This window comes from Rhinatrema bivittatum, chromosome 3 (genome assembly GCF_901001135.1).
Source record: "Rhinatrema bivittatum chromosome 3, aRhiBiv1.1, whole genome shotgun sequence".
In the NCBI taxonomy this organism is placed as follows: Eukaryota; Metazoa; Chordata; class Amphibia; order Gymnophiona; family Rhinatrematidae; genus Rhinatrema; species Rhinatrema bivittatum.
The window spans coordinates 569409850-569427341 of record NC_042617.1 but is presented as its reverse complement, the minus strand read 5'-3'; the positions used below and the strand labels follow the sequence as shown (position 1 = coordinate 569427341).

Here is a 17492-nt window from a genome sequence, read left to right as displayed (position 1 = left end):
CCAGTCGTCTAGGTACGGATGTACTAGGATACCCTCCTTGCGGAGGGCCGCCGCCACCACTACCATGATCTTTGTGAAGGTCCGAGGTGCGGTCGCCAAACCGAAGGGAAGCGCCTTGAACTGAAAGTGTTGACCGAGAATCTTGAAGCGAAGATACCGCCGGTGAGCCGGCAGGATGGGAATGTGCAAGTATGCTTCCGAGATCCAGTGAAGCGAGGAATTCTCCCTTGTGCACTGCGGCAATCACTGATCGAAGAGTCTCCATGCGGAACCGGCTGACCCTGAGGGCCTTGTTTACCTCCTTCAAGTCCAGGATGGGCCGAAAGGAACCGTCCTTTTTGGGAACGATGAAGTAAATGGAATAGTGGCCCAAGCCCACCTCGAAGGGGACGGGAACGATGGCCCCTATTTCCTGCAGTCGGTCTAGTGTTTGTTGAACCGCTATCCTCTTGAGATCCGAACCGCAGGGGGAGAAGATGAACCGGTCCCTCGAGGGGCGGACAAACTCCAAGGCGTAACCGTCTCTTATGGTGTCCAGCACCCACTGGTCCGTGGAGATAACTGCCCACTCCTCGTAGAAGTCCATGAGGCGGCCTCCGATCCGGGGAGGTGAGAAGTGGGCTCCTTTGGCATCATTGGGATGACTTTGTGGGCGGATTTCCCTGCCCTGGACCCTCTCTCATGGGCCTCCGCCCACGAAAGGAACGAGACCAAGGCTGGGATCTTGTTGGCTGTATCTGGGAACCGGACTGCCGGTAAGACCTATAACGTCGCTGTGCCCTGGCCCTGGTTCTACTGGAAGAAAATGACCTGAAGGAACGCTGTCTATCCTCCGGCAGCCGATGCACCGAATTTTCCCCCAGTGACTTGATGATCTGATCCAGGTCCTCTCCAAATAAAAACTTCCCCCGAAAGGGGAGGGAGCTAAGGCTCGACTTGGAGGAAGCATCCGCCGCCCAGTTGCGAAGCCACAAGAGCCGTCGGGCTGCTACAACCGAAACCATGGACCGCGCCATTACGCGAAAGAGATCATACAAGGCGTCCGCCCCTTATGCTATGGCAGATTCCAGACGGTCCGCCTGGGCGGCCTCTTCAGGGGGCAACTCCTGAGAGGTGAAAAGCTGCTGTACCCAGAGTAAGCTGGCCCTTTGCGCGAGCGAACTGCACATCACGGCCCGCATACCTAGGGTGGAGACTTCGAAGACCCTCTTGAGGAAGGTTTCTAGTTTACGGTCCTGTGTATCCCGCAGGGCTGTTCCACCCGTGACCGGGATGGTCGTCCTCTTGGTCACTGCCGACACCGCTGAATCCACCTTGGGCACCTTGATAAGATCCAAAAAATCCTCAGGGAGCGGGTATAGCTTTTCCATGGCGCGTGTGACTTTCAAGGACGCCTCGGGAGTGTCCCCCTCCCTGGTGAGAAGCTGTAGGAAGGACTCATGGATAGGGAAAGCCCTTGCCCTAGGACGGAGGGCGGCAAGTACTGGATCCCCTTTGCGAGAAGAGGTGGCGACGGCAGGAGCCACAGGGATCGGCGGATCTGGAGGTGGGTTGAGGTCCAGCTCCTGAATAATATGGTGGATGAGTTCATCCAAATCTTCTTTTTGAAAAATCCGTAGGGCTCGAGGGTCGTCCCCCTCCGTATGTCCATCCGGATGCGCCTCCGGGGGTTCCGGGGAGTCGTCTCTCACCGGCGAAGCCGCCCCCATGGTACGCCGGGGTGGCACGGGAGAGGGACCTGGCAGGGATCCAGGCGTAACGGGCGAGGCGGTGAGACCAACAGCAAGTTTAGGAACCTTGGGGGAGGGGCCCCCAGGGGATTCGGCGCCTGCGCTCCCATACCCTGCAAATAAGCCATGTGCATTGCCAGAATAAAATCAGGTGAGAGAAACAGGGAGCTGATTGGAATCCCTGGGGGGGGGACCGTCCTGGGAGCCTCGGTCGGGCAAACCCCCCGCCGGGGGCAAAGCCTGTTGAGAGCCAGTGCAACCAATACTGTCTGCATCTGGGAGCGAGTCCGTCTCACGCTGTCCCCCTAAAATGGCCGCCGTTCCCGCCAAAGGCGGCGTCGTGGCCGGCCCACGCCGCCCGGGCTGAGGAGGAGGCAGGTCCGAAATCGCACCGGAGGACTGCAGGGTGCCTTCCCCGTTGGGGAAGCACCGCTCACAAAGCCCCTCCCTCAGAAATTGATCCCCCGGTTCACCGCAGGCCTCACACCTCGAGGACCGCGGCATGTCAGCACCGGGAAAAAAGCCTCGGGGGGGGGGGGGCCAAAAACGAGCTAGTGCCGCGGGGGGGCCTGGAATGGCCCTAACAACCCGCCAAAGGGGGTCCAGGAACTGCGGGGGAAAACCCCCTTTTCAGTTGAGCACACACCCGCGGGCGGAGCTTGCGAACCGCGGGACCCACAAACGATGCGTGGAGCGGCCGGAACCACCGGCATCCACAGGGCACCACCAAAAAGAAGCAAACCTGTGGAGAAAGAAACTCAAAAAACTTCCACTTACCCCAACGGAAGAGGAAAGGAGTACAGAATAGAGAAGGCAGAACCACAGACACACGCCTCCTCAAAAATTGAAAAGTCTTTTTTTTTTTTAAATTTTAAGGATCGAAAATGAAGAGAAACATAAGACAGGGAAATACTGTGGAGAAAAAGAAAGAAATAACCAAAAATGAAGAAACCCTGTCAATCTGGGGGAGCTAGTGGATCCCCCCACTCACATCTGCTGGAGTCAGAAGAATACTGAGCTCCAGCAGAGGGTGCACTACTCTATATGCTGACGCTCTCAAACTCTGTTCTGACTCCATCTGCTGGTCGGGGGATATAACCCACTGTCTGGACTGATCCAGGTACGTACAGGGAAATATAGTTCTTTCGGATTTCCACACCTCATATGCATGACTCTGCACTTCTTGTCATTGAATTTCAACTGCTATATCTTTGACCACTCTTCCAGCTTCCTTAAATCCTGTCTCATTCTCTCCACTTCTTCCGGCATTTCCACTCTGTTGCAGTTCTTGGTATCATCCGCAAAAAGACAAACCTTACCTTCTATCCCATCCGCAATGTCACTCACAAAGACATTGAACACGACCTGTCCCAACACCGATCCTTGCGGCACTCTGCTTAACACCGCTCTCTCTTCAGAGTAAGTTCCATTTACCATCACATATTGTCTTCTGTCCATCAACCAGTTTGCAATCCAGGCCACCACCTTAGCACTCTCTCTTAAGCTTCTCATTTTTTTCATCAGCCTCCTGTGCGGAACCATATCAAAAGCTTTGCTGGTGAGGGTCACTTGGAGCAGCGCAAGCTGGAAAGAAGGGCCGCGTTCTAGGTTGGGGAATGCTTCCCACCAGGTTAGAGATAGTCTGAGAGAGTCCATGACCATGATCGGAGCTTTAGATCCTGAGATGAATGCTGCCATTGGGACTGCAAGGCCCATTGAGGGCTCCTCATGCAGAAGCGGGCTAAGGGAGGCACATGGACGGAGGCTGCCATGTGGCCCAGCAGACGCAGCAGGAGACGGGCTGGTATCCTTTGTTGCGCCCGGTCGCAGACGGCTGCAACCTCTCATGCTCACCTCTTTTTTCCCTGCACCGTCAATCATGGGAAGAATGGCGGCCTCCACCAACCAACGCCGACCTCCCCAGCGTCCCTGGGACGGCGTGGGTGCTGCCGACCGCCATCTTACTTCCGGAATCACCTAGGCGTGCGCAAGGGCCTCCCCTTTTGTATATGTCATGGCGGGAACCTCGGGGGCGTCCCTTCCCGATGATGTCAACTTGTTGCTGTACTTAAGCTGAGACAAGTTAGCAAGGAGTTCTCTCATTAAATCCGCTCCATTCCTGGATCTCCTGTTCCAGTACCGCCTCGTGGCATTTGGACGCTCTGGGTAACCACTCAATGGGGGCCCTTCCGCATCCTGGCTAGCCACTCCTCGGAGGGCCTTCCTGCCTAGGATTTTGCCTGACCTGCTCCTCGGGTCTCTCTCCTGGAACTTCCTTGTGTGAGTACCTTCTTCAGCTTTCTACGATACTAACAATGCTGAAGTCTCCACTGTGTACCCCGTGCCTCGGGCCACTACCGTTATTCACCATCATCGCTTCTACATATCCTGAGCTGCAGGGTATAGCTGCACCTACTCAAGATACTCTGCTTGGTTCCTGTACCTCAGACCTCATCATCTACAGTACAGTCATCCTTGGCATACCCCGCGCTGCGGGCCACTACCGGATCTGCACTTCTGAAGTATCTCCACCAGCCTGCAGGGACCTCCTGGTGTACTCTGCACTGCGGGCCGCTACCAGACCTTCTCATCTGCAGTACCACCCTGGGTATATCTTATTGCTCAAGAAATGTGTTTATTTACATTTTCCACTCCTCGGGCTTTGCCTTATCTTCCGCTCTAATAAAGTCTCTCTCACAGCTGTGTCCTACGTCGCTGAGACCAAGCCCACCGATGGTGAGGCTCAAGGGGCTCCTCCCTGTGGGTGGAGACATCTCTCATCTCGGCCCAGGGTTCACAATTTCCTACAAAACCTCAACAGATCACTAACTCCATGGACCCGGCTCAGGTCTCAGCCCTTCAGGCCATTCCTGGCCTGGCCCAACATCTTGCTGAACAACAAAGGACATTGGAGACTCTGCTAACGCCTTTAATCAGCTAAACCCTCGGCTGAATTCTACTGTAACACCTGACAAGGCCATTTCCTCTCCACAGATTACGCCTGTACGTCTCTCCGTGCCCTTGCCAGCACCTACACGTTTTACAGGTGACCCCCTGTTATGTAGGGGCTTTCTAAACCAGTGCTATATGCATTTTTCGCTTCAACCTACTTACTTCCTAGACATAGTCTCCACAACAACGTATATACTGTCTCTTTTAAACGGAAAAGTCCTGTCCTGGGCTTCACCTCTCTGGGAGCGTAATGATCCAATCCTCAAGGATTGCTCTCGGCCAGGGTCCCCACCCAACCTAGCTCCAGCAACAAGGAAATCAACTTGAGCGCGTCTAGAAGGCTCTCTTCTAGACGTGCATAAGAGTCTAGAAGGCTCTCTTCTAGACTCTTATCCCAAATCAGCCAATCATCTAAGTACAGGTGAACCAGAAACCCATCCTTTCTCAACTCTGCCACCAGCACCACCATAACCTTGGAAAAGGTTCTGGGTGCAGTGGCCAAACCAAAAGGTAGCTCTAGAAACTGATAATGTCGTCCAAAAACTGGTTACATAGAAAGTGTTGATGCTCAAGCCAGATGGGCTTACAAGTCCAGAGACGTCAGAAACTCTTCCAACTGAACTGCCATTATCACTGGGCATAAGGCTTCTTTGCGAAAATGAGTCAGCCACAAATGATGGTTGATCCCCTTGAGATCTAGGATGGAGCACAAAGAGCCCCCCCTTCTTGGGCACAATGAAATAAATGGAATATCGGCCTGCACTTACTTGTGACGTAGCACTGGAATTACAGCCCATAGGCTGAGGAGCCTTGACAACATACACTCCTCTGCCTGTCTCTTCTGTGGAGTTGCAGGTAGACACTATGAAAACATCCTGGAAAACACTGTGAAGCTCCAGAATATACCCATCTCTTATCACCTCCAGAACCCACTGGTCTGACATGATCTCAACCACCTCTGATAAAAAAAGAAAGAGGCGACCTCCTAACATCTCCTCCCGGGAGTGGGTCACCACACCTTCATTGGGAGGCTCGGGGGTCCACTGCCCGAGCCTGCGCCTCATCTGGGCTGCCTGGGCCAAAAGGACTGAGACCTAACCCAGAGGTTGAGCCCTCTGTAGGGTCAAAAGTTCAAAACCACTAGTAAAACCTCTCATGTCGGAGAAGTCTGTTTCTTATCTTCTGGTAACCAAAGGTAGGACTCACCCACTTATTGGCCATATTTTTTTTTTCAGCTCACTCCCAAACAAGAGTGAACCTTCAAAGGGCAATTTTATAAGGTTAGACCGAAATTTCATCGGCCAACCAACTAAGCCATAGCTGACACCTGGTTGCCATTACCAAAGCCAGCCCTCTCACTGAAGTGCAGACCAAATCGCAGCCTGCATCTGCCAAAACATAGAAACATAGAAATGACGGCAGAAGAAGACCAAACGGCCCCATCCAGTCTGCCCAGCAAGCTACGCACTTTATCCATTTTTTTATTTCCCTTTTTCTCTCTCCCACCTGTTACTATTGGCTTCCAGTACCCTCCAGCCCTAATTCCCCTCCACCCCACCACAATTTCCCTCCACCCCATCACCAATGTAGACAGCAGTGCTGTATCTGCATCCAAGTGAACATCCAGCTCAATTAGGGGTAGCAACTGCTGTAACAAGCAGGCCACACCCCTGCCCCATACTCTTACCCACCCCTTTTTTTTTTTTTTTGGAGATAGCAGCCCTCCATCCTTCCGCTCCGTGAAGGTGGAACACAAACCACTGGCATCCCGCTCCGTGAATGCCTCTGTGGCTACTGCCGCTCCGTGCAGTGTTTTGCTGCCTCCTCTTTATTCACGCCCTCTAGACTTGATGGATCCACAGTGTTTATCCCACGCCCCTTTGAAGTCCTTCACAGTTTTAGACTTCACCACTTCCTCGGGAAGGGCATTCCAGGCATCCACCACCCTTTCTGTGAAGGTGAAACCAAAAAGGTGGCTGTTGGTTTCATCACTGTCATGGAAGTCACACCACATTTATCGAAGATATGGCAGCTGAGATTCAATGCCAAGAAGTGCGGAGTCATGCATATGGGGAGTGGAAATCCGAATGAACTGTATTCGATGGGAGGGGGGGGGGGAGGCTGATGTGCACGGAACAGGAGAGAGACCTTGGAGTGATAGTGTCTAATGATCTGAAGTCGGCGAAACAATGTTACAAGGCGACAGCTAAAGCCAGAAGAATGCTGGGCTGCATAGAGAGAGGAATATAGAGTAGGAAAAGGGAAGTGATTATCCCCTTGTACAGGTCCTTGGTGAGGCCTCACCTGGAGTACTGTGTTCAGTTCTGGAGACCGTATCTACAAAGAGACAGAGAAAAGATGGAGGCGGTCCAGAGAAGGGCGACCAGAAAGGTGGATGGTCTTCATCAAACGACTTATGAGGAGAGATTGAAGAATCTAAATATGTACAACCTGGAGGAAAGGAGGAGCAGAGGTGATATGCTACAGACTTTCAGATACTTGAAAGGTTTTAATGATCCAAAGACAATGACACCTTTTCCGTCGGAAAAAAATCAGCAGAACCAGGGGTCACGATTTGAAACTCCAGGGAGGAAGACTCAGAACCAATGTCAGGAAGTATTTCTTCACGGAGAGGGTAGTGGATGCCTGGAATGCCCTTCCGGTGGAAGTGGTGAAGACCAGAACTGTGAAGGACACAGTGTTTATCCCACGCCCCTTTGAGGACTTCAAAGGGGCGTGGGATAAACACTGTGGATCCATAAAGTCTAGAGGACGTGAATGAAGAGTGGGTGGCTCACGGGAATGACGGCTACTGCCTGGAGATAATACCCTCATTCAATAAACATACACACGGTTATGTGACTCCAACATTGCTCTAAGCTTCAACGACAAGAGGAAATGTGGAAAAAAAAATTTGCATTAACAAAAAAGCAGGGAATAGCTTGCTTGTTATGGCGGTTACTACCCCAAACCAAATAAGCCTGATACTTCACTTTCAATACATATCCAGCATAGCTCTCTGCTTCAACGGCAGGGGAGAGAGACTGATACTTCACTTTCAATGCATATCTAGCATAACTCTCTGCTTCAATGGCAGGGGGAATGAGGAAAAGTGGATCTATATACAGACAACAACCAACAAGGACTGAATTACATAGTCTGGGTAAGCGGATAGGCATGGGTGTAACTTGCTTATTGCGGCGGTTACTACCCCTGACTAATTAAGCTAGATATTCACTTAGATACAGTTCCAACACTGCTCTCTGCGTTAAATGGTGGGGATGGAAGTGAAATAGAACGAAAAGGTTACTAAGAGCCAAGACTATCAGAAGTATGAGAGAGAAAAAAAAAGAAAGTGCAAAGCTTGCTTGGCAAACTGGATGGGCCGTTTGGTCTTCTTCTGCCGTCATTTCTATGTTTCTATGTAACCTCCTTAGTGAGAAGTAAACAAGAGAGAGCCACCAGGGTAGAAGAAGCTATCCGCAAATTCATTGCCATCGCTTCAAAGGCCTGCCTAAGGATAGCCTCAATTCTCCTATCCTGTGCATCCTTAAAGGCCGTTCTCCCTTCTACGGGGAAATTGATTCTCATGTTAATGGCGCACACAAGCACATCCATTTACAGAAAACGCAATTGTTCTCTCACAGCTGGATCCAGGGGATACAGCCCTTTAACAGAGGGTGGGACCAAGGTTTGTCCCCCTTTAAAATTAGCTTCCGGTGCGCCCCATTCAAGATCAATCAATTCTTAAATGGCCTCCATAATAGGGAAGAAACATGAGGCTTTATGCAATTAAATAAAAAATGGGATCTTTCTTTGGCTTGGACATGGATTCAGCCCCCGGTATTCCCAGCATCTTCAATGTCTGGGAAATTGGAAGCGGTAACGCTTCTCTATGAAAAAAATGCAACATAGTTTTATATGACTCCAATTCCAGAGGAATTTCCTCGTCCTCCAAGGAGTAAAGATCACCATCATCTGTGCCGTCTGGGTCCCTATTGGAAAGACCCACAGCAGGTCTAGGCGTACTCAGACGCTTATTCCCAGCACAAGGCATGCGGTAATCCGTAGCCTGCGATCCTGAACCACTAAGACTAGCCCAGAGTCCACTAAACTACTTTTCCCCACTGAGGAAAATTAGGGGAGCCCCAAAATCAGGCGACACCTCTGACAGCTTTTTTTCCCATTCCCGCATCAAGCTGGGAGGAACCGGGCTTAGCAAAATCAGACGGAGGCAATTCTCCCTGAGCCTCCAAACAGTGCTGACACAAGTCAAAGAAAATGCCAGGCTGAGATGTCCAATATGGAAAGCAGCACAGGCTTCTTTGCTATTGGCGCCATCAGGCTGTCAGTAAGCTCTAAAAGGCGTCTGACAACACTGTGCCCAGCTGTGTTAGCGCTGCAAAAAAATAGGCACCCAAAATTGATATGTTCAACACAGTATCCCGATAAGTGCATGAAACTGAGCTCCCACCAGTACACCTAGACAGTGTGCGCCAACAAGTTCAGATGTCCCTATGCGCCCAACTAGGCACACAAACTGGTCGCACAAACTGGATGCACAGCTGAGCACACAAGCACGAACTGACATAACTGAACAGATCAGTCTAATGAGCAAGAATAACCGTATGAAAATGCCGGCGCAGCCTACCACGTGGCGAACTCAAGCCTGAGAGCAGGGCCTAGCGAAAAAGGCTGCTTAACCTGCCAACCTGCCCATGTCCCCTAAGCTCCCCCGGAGGTGGGAACAAATGTTGGATCAGCGTGCCAAGCAGAGAGGAGAGTCCTACTTAACCCCCTTCTTCTCTCTTCCTTTTCTTTTCTTTTCTATTCTTTTTTTTTTTTTTTTTTTAATTATCTAAGGTCAGCCCGTCCAGCTGAGTACAAGGTAGGTCTCCGGCTGCAGGGGGAGAGGGAAAGGACATTCACTACCGCTCTCGGGTTCCTGCACCCGCTTGCCTGTCAGCGGTTTTTTTTGGTTTTTTTTAAGATGTCCACCAGATACTGGACTAAGGCACTCGTTTGACGGAGGGATCCAAGGATATCACCTTAGGAATTCTCGACTGAGGAAGGGGCCATAAGGTATCATCATGGGAGAGCGGGGCAAATATTTTTCCTTCTTTTCTCCTTTAAAATTGTTAAACAATCCCCAGTAGAGAGATATACATCCACCATCTGCTGGAGAAGAGAATACTGGCAGGCTGATGTCGGTGCAGGGGTATATATACCATGACGTCAGCTTTGCTCAGTCTCCATCTGCTGGTAGAGGTGCATAACCCACTGGTTCTGGATCCACCTGTCCGTATGCTAAGAAAGCGGCATTTGCACACACGGCCAGGCTATTTTGTAACACACACACACATAAAATAGCCGCATCCCTTGTGCGGACCGACGAACATGTGCATGTGTGTGCCTGTGCATTGGTTTGAAAGTTACCATCATAGAGTATAAGAAAAATGAACCCTTCACACAAATGTTCAAGGCAAAGTATCACACAAAATTCATTTATACATTTTCTTTATATTTAGAAGATTACACAGAATCCTATTTTCACTGCAGATGTCAATTTTTATCATTTTTGCACAATTATCATCAAATAATACAAGTCTGCTCATACCTGGGAACTGGTGAGAGGGGCTGAAGCTTCAAACAACGAACATTCCACTTCTTGTACTGTTGTGTCTGGATCCACTGCCTACTGCTTTCAACCAAATTCTTGCAATACAAAAGAAAATGTTCATTTCAAATTCCATTAGCTCTTGATAAACAGCATGTAATTACAGATTTTGATTTGAACTAAGTGAAACAGTATACTTTAGTTTGATTATTTCCTAAAGGCTGTGTGCAATAAGCAACAAAATCTGAAATGCCTTAGATTGCAGAAGTTGAATGGTTTGAAACTGCAGTATAAAATTTATATATTAATTAACTTTTATATATTTTGGGTGAAGTTAATCAGCATGTCAAATTTTTATATGTTTCTTAGCATGGGCATTTAGTTTTTTCTATGTGCACATAAACGTAGCTACAGAATTACCTACGCCTGATGACAACAGTGTGGTAATGTTGGGGGCAGTTGACCCTCTCATGCACCTACACTGAAAATATCTATTTTATGCAGCAAAAGTCCAGTGCCCAGGTAGCAGTAAAAATGTATTGGAACCCTAGTTTTCAGTCAGTAGAAGGCCAACTGATCAACAAGCCCTCTGTACTGCTTATGTGAATCAATTTAATGCAATAAGGGGCGGATTTTAAGAGCCCTGCTCGCCGGTGCGCCTATTTTACATAGGCCTACCGGCGCGCGCAGAGCCCCGGGACTCGCGTAAGTCCCGGGGTTCTCCGAGGGGGGGCGTCGGGGCGTGTCGGGGGCGGTCCCGGTCGTCGCGGCGTTTTCGGGGCATGTCGGCAGCGTTTTGGGGGCGGGTACGGGGGCGTGGCTACGGCCCGGGGCGGTCCGGGGCGTGGCCGCGCCCTCCGTACCCACCCCCAGGTCGCGGCCCGGCGCGCAAGAGGCCCGCTGGTGCGCGGGGATTTACGCCTCCCTCTGGGAAGCGTAAATCCCCCGACAAAGGTAAGGTGGGGGCTTAGACAGGGCCGGGTGGGTGGGTTAGGTAGGGGAAGGGAGGGGAAGGTGAGGGGAGGGCAAAAGGAAGTTCCCTCCGAGGCCGCTCCGATTTCGGAGCGGCCTCGGAGGGAACGGGGGTAGGCTGCGCGGCTCGGCGCGCGCCGGCTATACAAAATCGATAGCCTTGCGCGCGCCGATCCAGGTTTTTAGCAGATACGCGCGGCTCCGCGCGTATCTACTAAAATCCAGCGTACTTTTGTTTGCGCCTGGAGCGCAAACAAAAGTAGGCCTATTCGCGGAGTATGAAAATCCGCCCCTAAGTGTGACAAGACTGCAAGGTCTAATGCAACTCTATAACAATGATTGATGATTGCTGAAGGTTATGCACAGAAAAGAATACATCTTGAGAGTAGTTTTCAAAGACATTTCCATGGGTAAAACAGTGATTTTCCCATGGAAACGGCCTGTTATAAAACTGCCAACTTCACATGTGAGTAAGGTTGCCCGGACTGCGAGTCGGCATGCCCGGGGACAGAGTTTGGAAAGGAGATTGCGTTTAAGCAAGTACATTTGCATTTTAAAACACATGGGTGTAAAATTCCCTGAAAATGTTTGTGCACGTAATAGCAGTGCGTGAGTGGGTAATCTTATTTATTTAAAAGGTTATATTCCACCTCATTCAATAATTATTGTACTAGGCAGATCACAACAAAAACATCAGCATTTTGCATCATTAAACAAATGACAAATAGCCATAAATACAAACATTTGATGGGATAACTTTCAAAGCAAACGAGTGGTGCAAATTAACGTATTTGCCCTCTAATTTATGTGGGCGGGTACAAAATTACCTCCAATATGGGGCTAGCTCCTTGGACCAGCGCTTATCATCATGCTGAAGATCAGAGTTTGATTTATTTAGATACTTGCAATGTGAGCTGAGTGATATGGGGAACATTGCTTAAGTAATACTCAAGAAATCCTAGGGTAAGAGCTGGTTGCATATAGGCTATCAAAGAGCTGCACTCAGCTCTCTGAGCCACAAAACACCAAGACTATTTCAGTAATATGCTTGGAAAGAAATGTCTCTCTATATTATAAAAAAAAAAAAATAAGGGCTCCAGTGAGCATTATGGTGCCTCTGGGCAAAGGATGATGCTCACCGGGAACAGAGGAACATGCCTCAGTCAGAAGAGGCATGTTGGCACCAGCAGTGGAAAGGCTGGTGGGGTTTCCCAGGCCCCACCAGCAGAAAATAAAAAAGGTGCAGCAGAAATGCTAGTGGGGGTTCCTAAGCTCCACCACCAGCAGGAAGACTAGGTCTGAGCACGAGGAGGAAGGGAGAACAGAGGAAGGACAGAGGGAGGAAAAATGAGGAGAACAACGGAGAGACATGGCAGAGGGGAAGAGAGTAAGTGGGGGATGGGGAACAAGGAAGGATAGTGCCCCCCCATTTCACACACACATTCCAACACCACCTACACCTACCCATTCAACCCCCCCCCCAAAAAAAAGAAAACTAATACACACACATATTCTACTAACTCCCACTTCTTCCCTAAACACACATAACCCTCTCACATCACCAGCCCTCACCCACACACATCCCTGCACCCAACTCTACACAAATACATAGGAGTCAGAGGAAGAGGAAGAGGGGAAGGGGATGAAACCATAGGGGGGAGGAGAAGATGGGGGCCAATCCTGACACTCAACTCAACCCCTACTCTACACCTCACCCCGCCTCCGCCCATACACATACACAGGAGGGAAAGAAGGGAGAAAGTGAAGAGCATAAGGAGGAAAGAGTGCACACACCCTCCCAATCACTCCTTGACACCCCCTCATGCAAACCCCACTCACACACCTCCAACTCTCTCCTCTTTGACAAACATACACCCCTAACCCATCCCCCACACCAACTCCATAATACACACACACCTCCCCCTCCCCCACACACACACACATGGAGGTTGAGGAGGAATATGCAATGGAGTTGATGTGAGTTGCATGGGAGGTAAGGGGTGTGTCGAGAGAAAAAAAATAGTTGGAGTGGTGGGGTGTGTATGTGCGTGTGTGTGTGTGTGCACTCTTTCCCCCTTGACTTTATCTGTCTCACACACACACCCCCCCGTGGAAGGGTGGAGTGTGTATGTTGTGGAGAGTAAAAAATTAGAGTGTATGTGTTGGTGGGGGGGAGGGGGAGCATGAACTTTCTCCCTTGCACTCTCAACAATCTCCCCTTCCCTGTGTGTGTGTGGCGATGGGGGGAAGCTGTGATTGTGAAGTGCAAGGGGGGAAGACTGCACATGCACCCCCCCTCACAAAAAAATAAAACACATACACACACACACACATATATATATATATATATATCCTCCCAAACACATTCCCAGGGCCAGGAAAGGGACAAAGTGAAGAGTGCAATGGAGTGATGGAGAAAGACACACATACACACACACATACTACTTTCCCCATCACACTTATGGGGGGAGGAAGGGGATGGGAAAGAAGGCAGGAGAAAATGGGGGATTCCCCTCCCTCCAAACTCATCACTTCCCTGACAGTAAGAGTTGCTTACCTGCACCAGGTGTACTCAGAGGATAACAGTATGTTAGTCCTCACACACAGGTGACATCATCAGATGGAGCCCTGATGCAGAAAACTTATGTCAAAATTTCAAGAACTTTGACTAGGCACACTGAGCATCCCCAACATGCCCTTTACCAGGTGTCCACCCGGCTCCCGAACACAAAAAGGGTACCAACAGACATCTAACCAGATGCCAATAGGCAGAACAACACTGGTGATGTTGGTAGCAGAGGGGGAGACAGCCTGAACCCAAACAATGGGGCACTAGGTTGGAAGAGTTGGGTTCTACACCTCTAACAGCTTCTGAAGGACAGACTGGCCGAAACTGTCACGTCGGCCATTACTATCCAGAAAGTAATGGGATGCGAAAATTTGGAGAGAACTCCATGTCGCAGCCTTGCAGATCTCCTCCATGTGAACTGTTTGCAAGTGGGCCACCGACACTGCCATAGCTCTCACAGAGTGAACCTTGACATGGTCCCCAAGATGCAATCCCGCCTGTGCATAACAAAAGGAGATGCAATCTGCTAGCCAACTGGATATTGTCTGTTTGGCAACAGCAATGCCCCACCTATTCTTAGGGAAGGCTTCAACTGAAGCAGGCCCCACATGACATGTTCAACAATAGGCCTTACAAAGATGGGTGTATCATTTACACCATGGTGGTATGTGCCAATTGCACTCAGATGAACTCAAACAGAGTTGGTTTTCAAGCCAGCCTCCGATAGGTGTAGAAGGTAATCAAGCAGTTTTTGTGGGGGGCAGAAGAATGGATCTAGGGCCTTCTGCTCACATCACATAGAAAACCTCCTCCATTTCAGTCCTTAGGACTTTCTAGAAGCCACCAGGACCCGAGACACATATTCAGAATCAACCTCTCAACATCCAGACTGTGAGCGACAGGGCCTGGACAATGGGATGCCGCAACCTACCCTGATCTTGCATGATGAGGTCTGGGTAGTCCCCAGACTGATCAGTTCCAGATAGACAACTCCCACAGGAATAGAAACCAAACTTGTCTCGGCCAATGAGGGGCTATGAGGATCATTGTCCCTCTGTCCTCATGAAGAGAGTCTTCACCACTAAGGGAATTGGAGGATACGCATACAGAAGACGCTTGCCCCAATGACGGGCAAGGGCATCCGAGGCTGGTTTGCTGTCTGACCTGTACAGGAAGCAGAACCAAGGCACCTTCCTGTTGCAGGGGGACTCAAACAGATCTAAGTCTGAGCTTCCCCAGAGGTAGAATATCCAATTCGCTATCCCCTAGTCCAGAGACCACTTGTAGGGTCTGAAAGCTCTACTCATCCTGTCCGCTACCACATTTTCCGTCCCAGCCAGGTACATGGCCCTAAGCACCATCCTGTGGAACAAGGCCCACGATCAGAACTGGACCGCTTCCAGATGCAGAAGGTATGATCCCATGCCTCTCTGCTGGTCGACAAACCACAATGCTACCTGGCTGTCAGTATGGATCAGAACAACTTTATTGGACAGTCAATCTCTGAAAACCCATAGCGTATCCGATTGCCCTGAGCTCCAGGAAGTTGATTTGACAAGAATGTTCCTGAGCAGACCACAGGCCCTGGGTGTCAAGCCCATCGATATTAGCTCCCCACCCCAGGGTAGATGCATCTGTGGTTATCACAATTCAAGTGGGGAGACTCTGAAAGGAAATTCCCTGTTCCAGATTGGAAAGTACCTGCCACCAGGACAAAGTGTCCCTGAGAGATGGGGTGACTTGGATCCAATCCTGGAGGCTCTGAGCGGCTTAGCAGCACTGTGACCTCAGGGTCCATTGGGCTCTGCACGTGTGTAAATGTGTCAAGGGGGTGGGGTACCCCTGACGGACGATGGACAGAACCCATTGGTCTGAGGTTACACTGGGCCACTGATTCACAAAGAACCGTAGCTTGCCCCCGACCAGAGGGTCCATCATCCCGGGTAAGGGCAACTGGATTACGCTCCCTGCGGAGTACTGGCAGAGAGTTTTTGGAAGGTTTCATGGTGGTCCCGGAGTTGGGCCACAGCATCCCTCACTCTATCTCCGAAGAGATTCTCTCCAATAGATGGCACATCAGCGTGTCATTCCTGTATCTCTGGTTGGAGATCACACACCCACAGCCATGCCATTCTGCGGGCACAGATTTCTGCTGCAGAGACTCTGAATGCTGTCTCGAAAACATCATAGGTCGCACGGACCTCAAGTTTCCCACACTCCAGACCCTTGTATACCAGCGACATGAGGGTATGTTGCTGCTGTTGAGGCAGCTACTCAACCACCTCCTGCACCTGTTTCCAGATGTCCTGTGAGTACTGGCTCATGTAGAGCTGGTAGGCAATAAGCATGGTGCTTTGGAACACCTTCCTCCCAAGAGCCTACCATTGCTTTGTGATCCTTCCCCAGGTTCACTGAGGAATGGGTCCGAAAGTGCTTGGCCCTCTTTGAGGGTGGATTCAACCACCACCGAATGGGTAAGGCAGCTGATGCTTACCAAATCCAGCAGCCTTCTGGACGAGGAGGACCCTGTCCACCTTCTTATTAATGGGAGGCACTGTGAGGGGGTGTTCTCATATCCTCAATAGCAACTCCTTAAGGATCTCTTATACCGGGGCTGCCATGATCTCCTTAGGAGGCTCCATGAACTGGAGGATCTCAAGCATTTTGTGCCTGGCATCCTCCTCTGTCAAAAGCTAAAATGAGATGGCCTTCGCCCTCACAAACCCTGCAAAAGTCAAGTCTTCAGGTGGGGATTTCCTTCACTCATCTGGAGGAAAAGAGTCTAATGGGAGACCATCAGAGTCCTCGTCGGAGGATTCCATTGGATCATCCCCCCAGGGGTGATAAAGATCCTCATTCTCACTGCATGCTACAGGGGATGGGGGCCCTATGTGCTCAGCCTTCGTCCAGAGCAGCAGCCACCGGTAGAAATGGATGGGGGGCTACAAGCCTCAACGTATCTGCCAGCCTTGGTGGAGCTTCCTCGGAGGAGAAGCCAGCAACAACCACCGTATCGGTAGGGAGAGGCCTCTGTATCCCATTACGCACCAGTGCCATCCTGAGAACTGGCGCCAGCTGGGTCAGTAATGCATCAATGAGCACACTGAACTTCTCCAGCAATGGTAGAATGATGGGCAGCACCAGCTCCTCCTCAATCATTGCAGATGCCAACACGAGTGGGAGGAAGGGGGTGGCCAGATATTCTTCGGACCCGCGAGAGGGATTGGCGCCTGGAACCAGGACCGGTGAAGACAGTCATGGATCCCCGACACCGACAGATGGGTGGGGTCGCTTCGGGGGCTTCATGGCAAAAACTGGTGGATCCCTGTACCAGGCATAGATGGAGACCGATGTCAATACTTCTTAGGCTTCCCTTGATGCTCGGCTTGATCCTTCCCCAGTGCCAAGGTCGAAGATGACGAACCTGGCATCCTCGGCCCAGAGGAGATAGACAAGGGTTGGTATTCAGCACCCTTATCTGCTGGCGGCATCGACAGAACCGATGGTCCCGCTGTCTATGGCATGGTGTCCATCCGTGTGGCTCCAAGGTCCATAGATGCTGATGACTCGGACTTCCCCGACTCGAAGAGCTGATCCATCTTTTCGAGTCGAAGCCAATGTCCCTTCGGGGTCTTCTGAGCACATAAGCAGC

At 50.6% G+C, this 17492-nt stretch overlaps 1 protein-coding gene across 1 annotated transcript in view; it reads right to left on the bottom strand.

Annotated features, from left to right (window-relative positions):
* MTHFD1L (methylenetetrahydrofolate dehydrogenase (NADP+ dependent) 1 like) overlaps positions 1–17492 on the bottom strand; it is a 623332-nt gene that overhangs the window by 485831 nt on the left and 120009 nt on the right. Inside the window, exon 10 of the mRNA XM_029596548.1 lies at positions 10300–10397. Coding sequence (XP_029452408.1) covers positions 10300–10397 — 98 coding nt within the window. The remainder of the gene's footprint in view (positions 1–10299; positions 10398–17492) is intronic.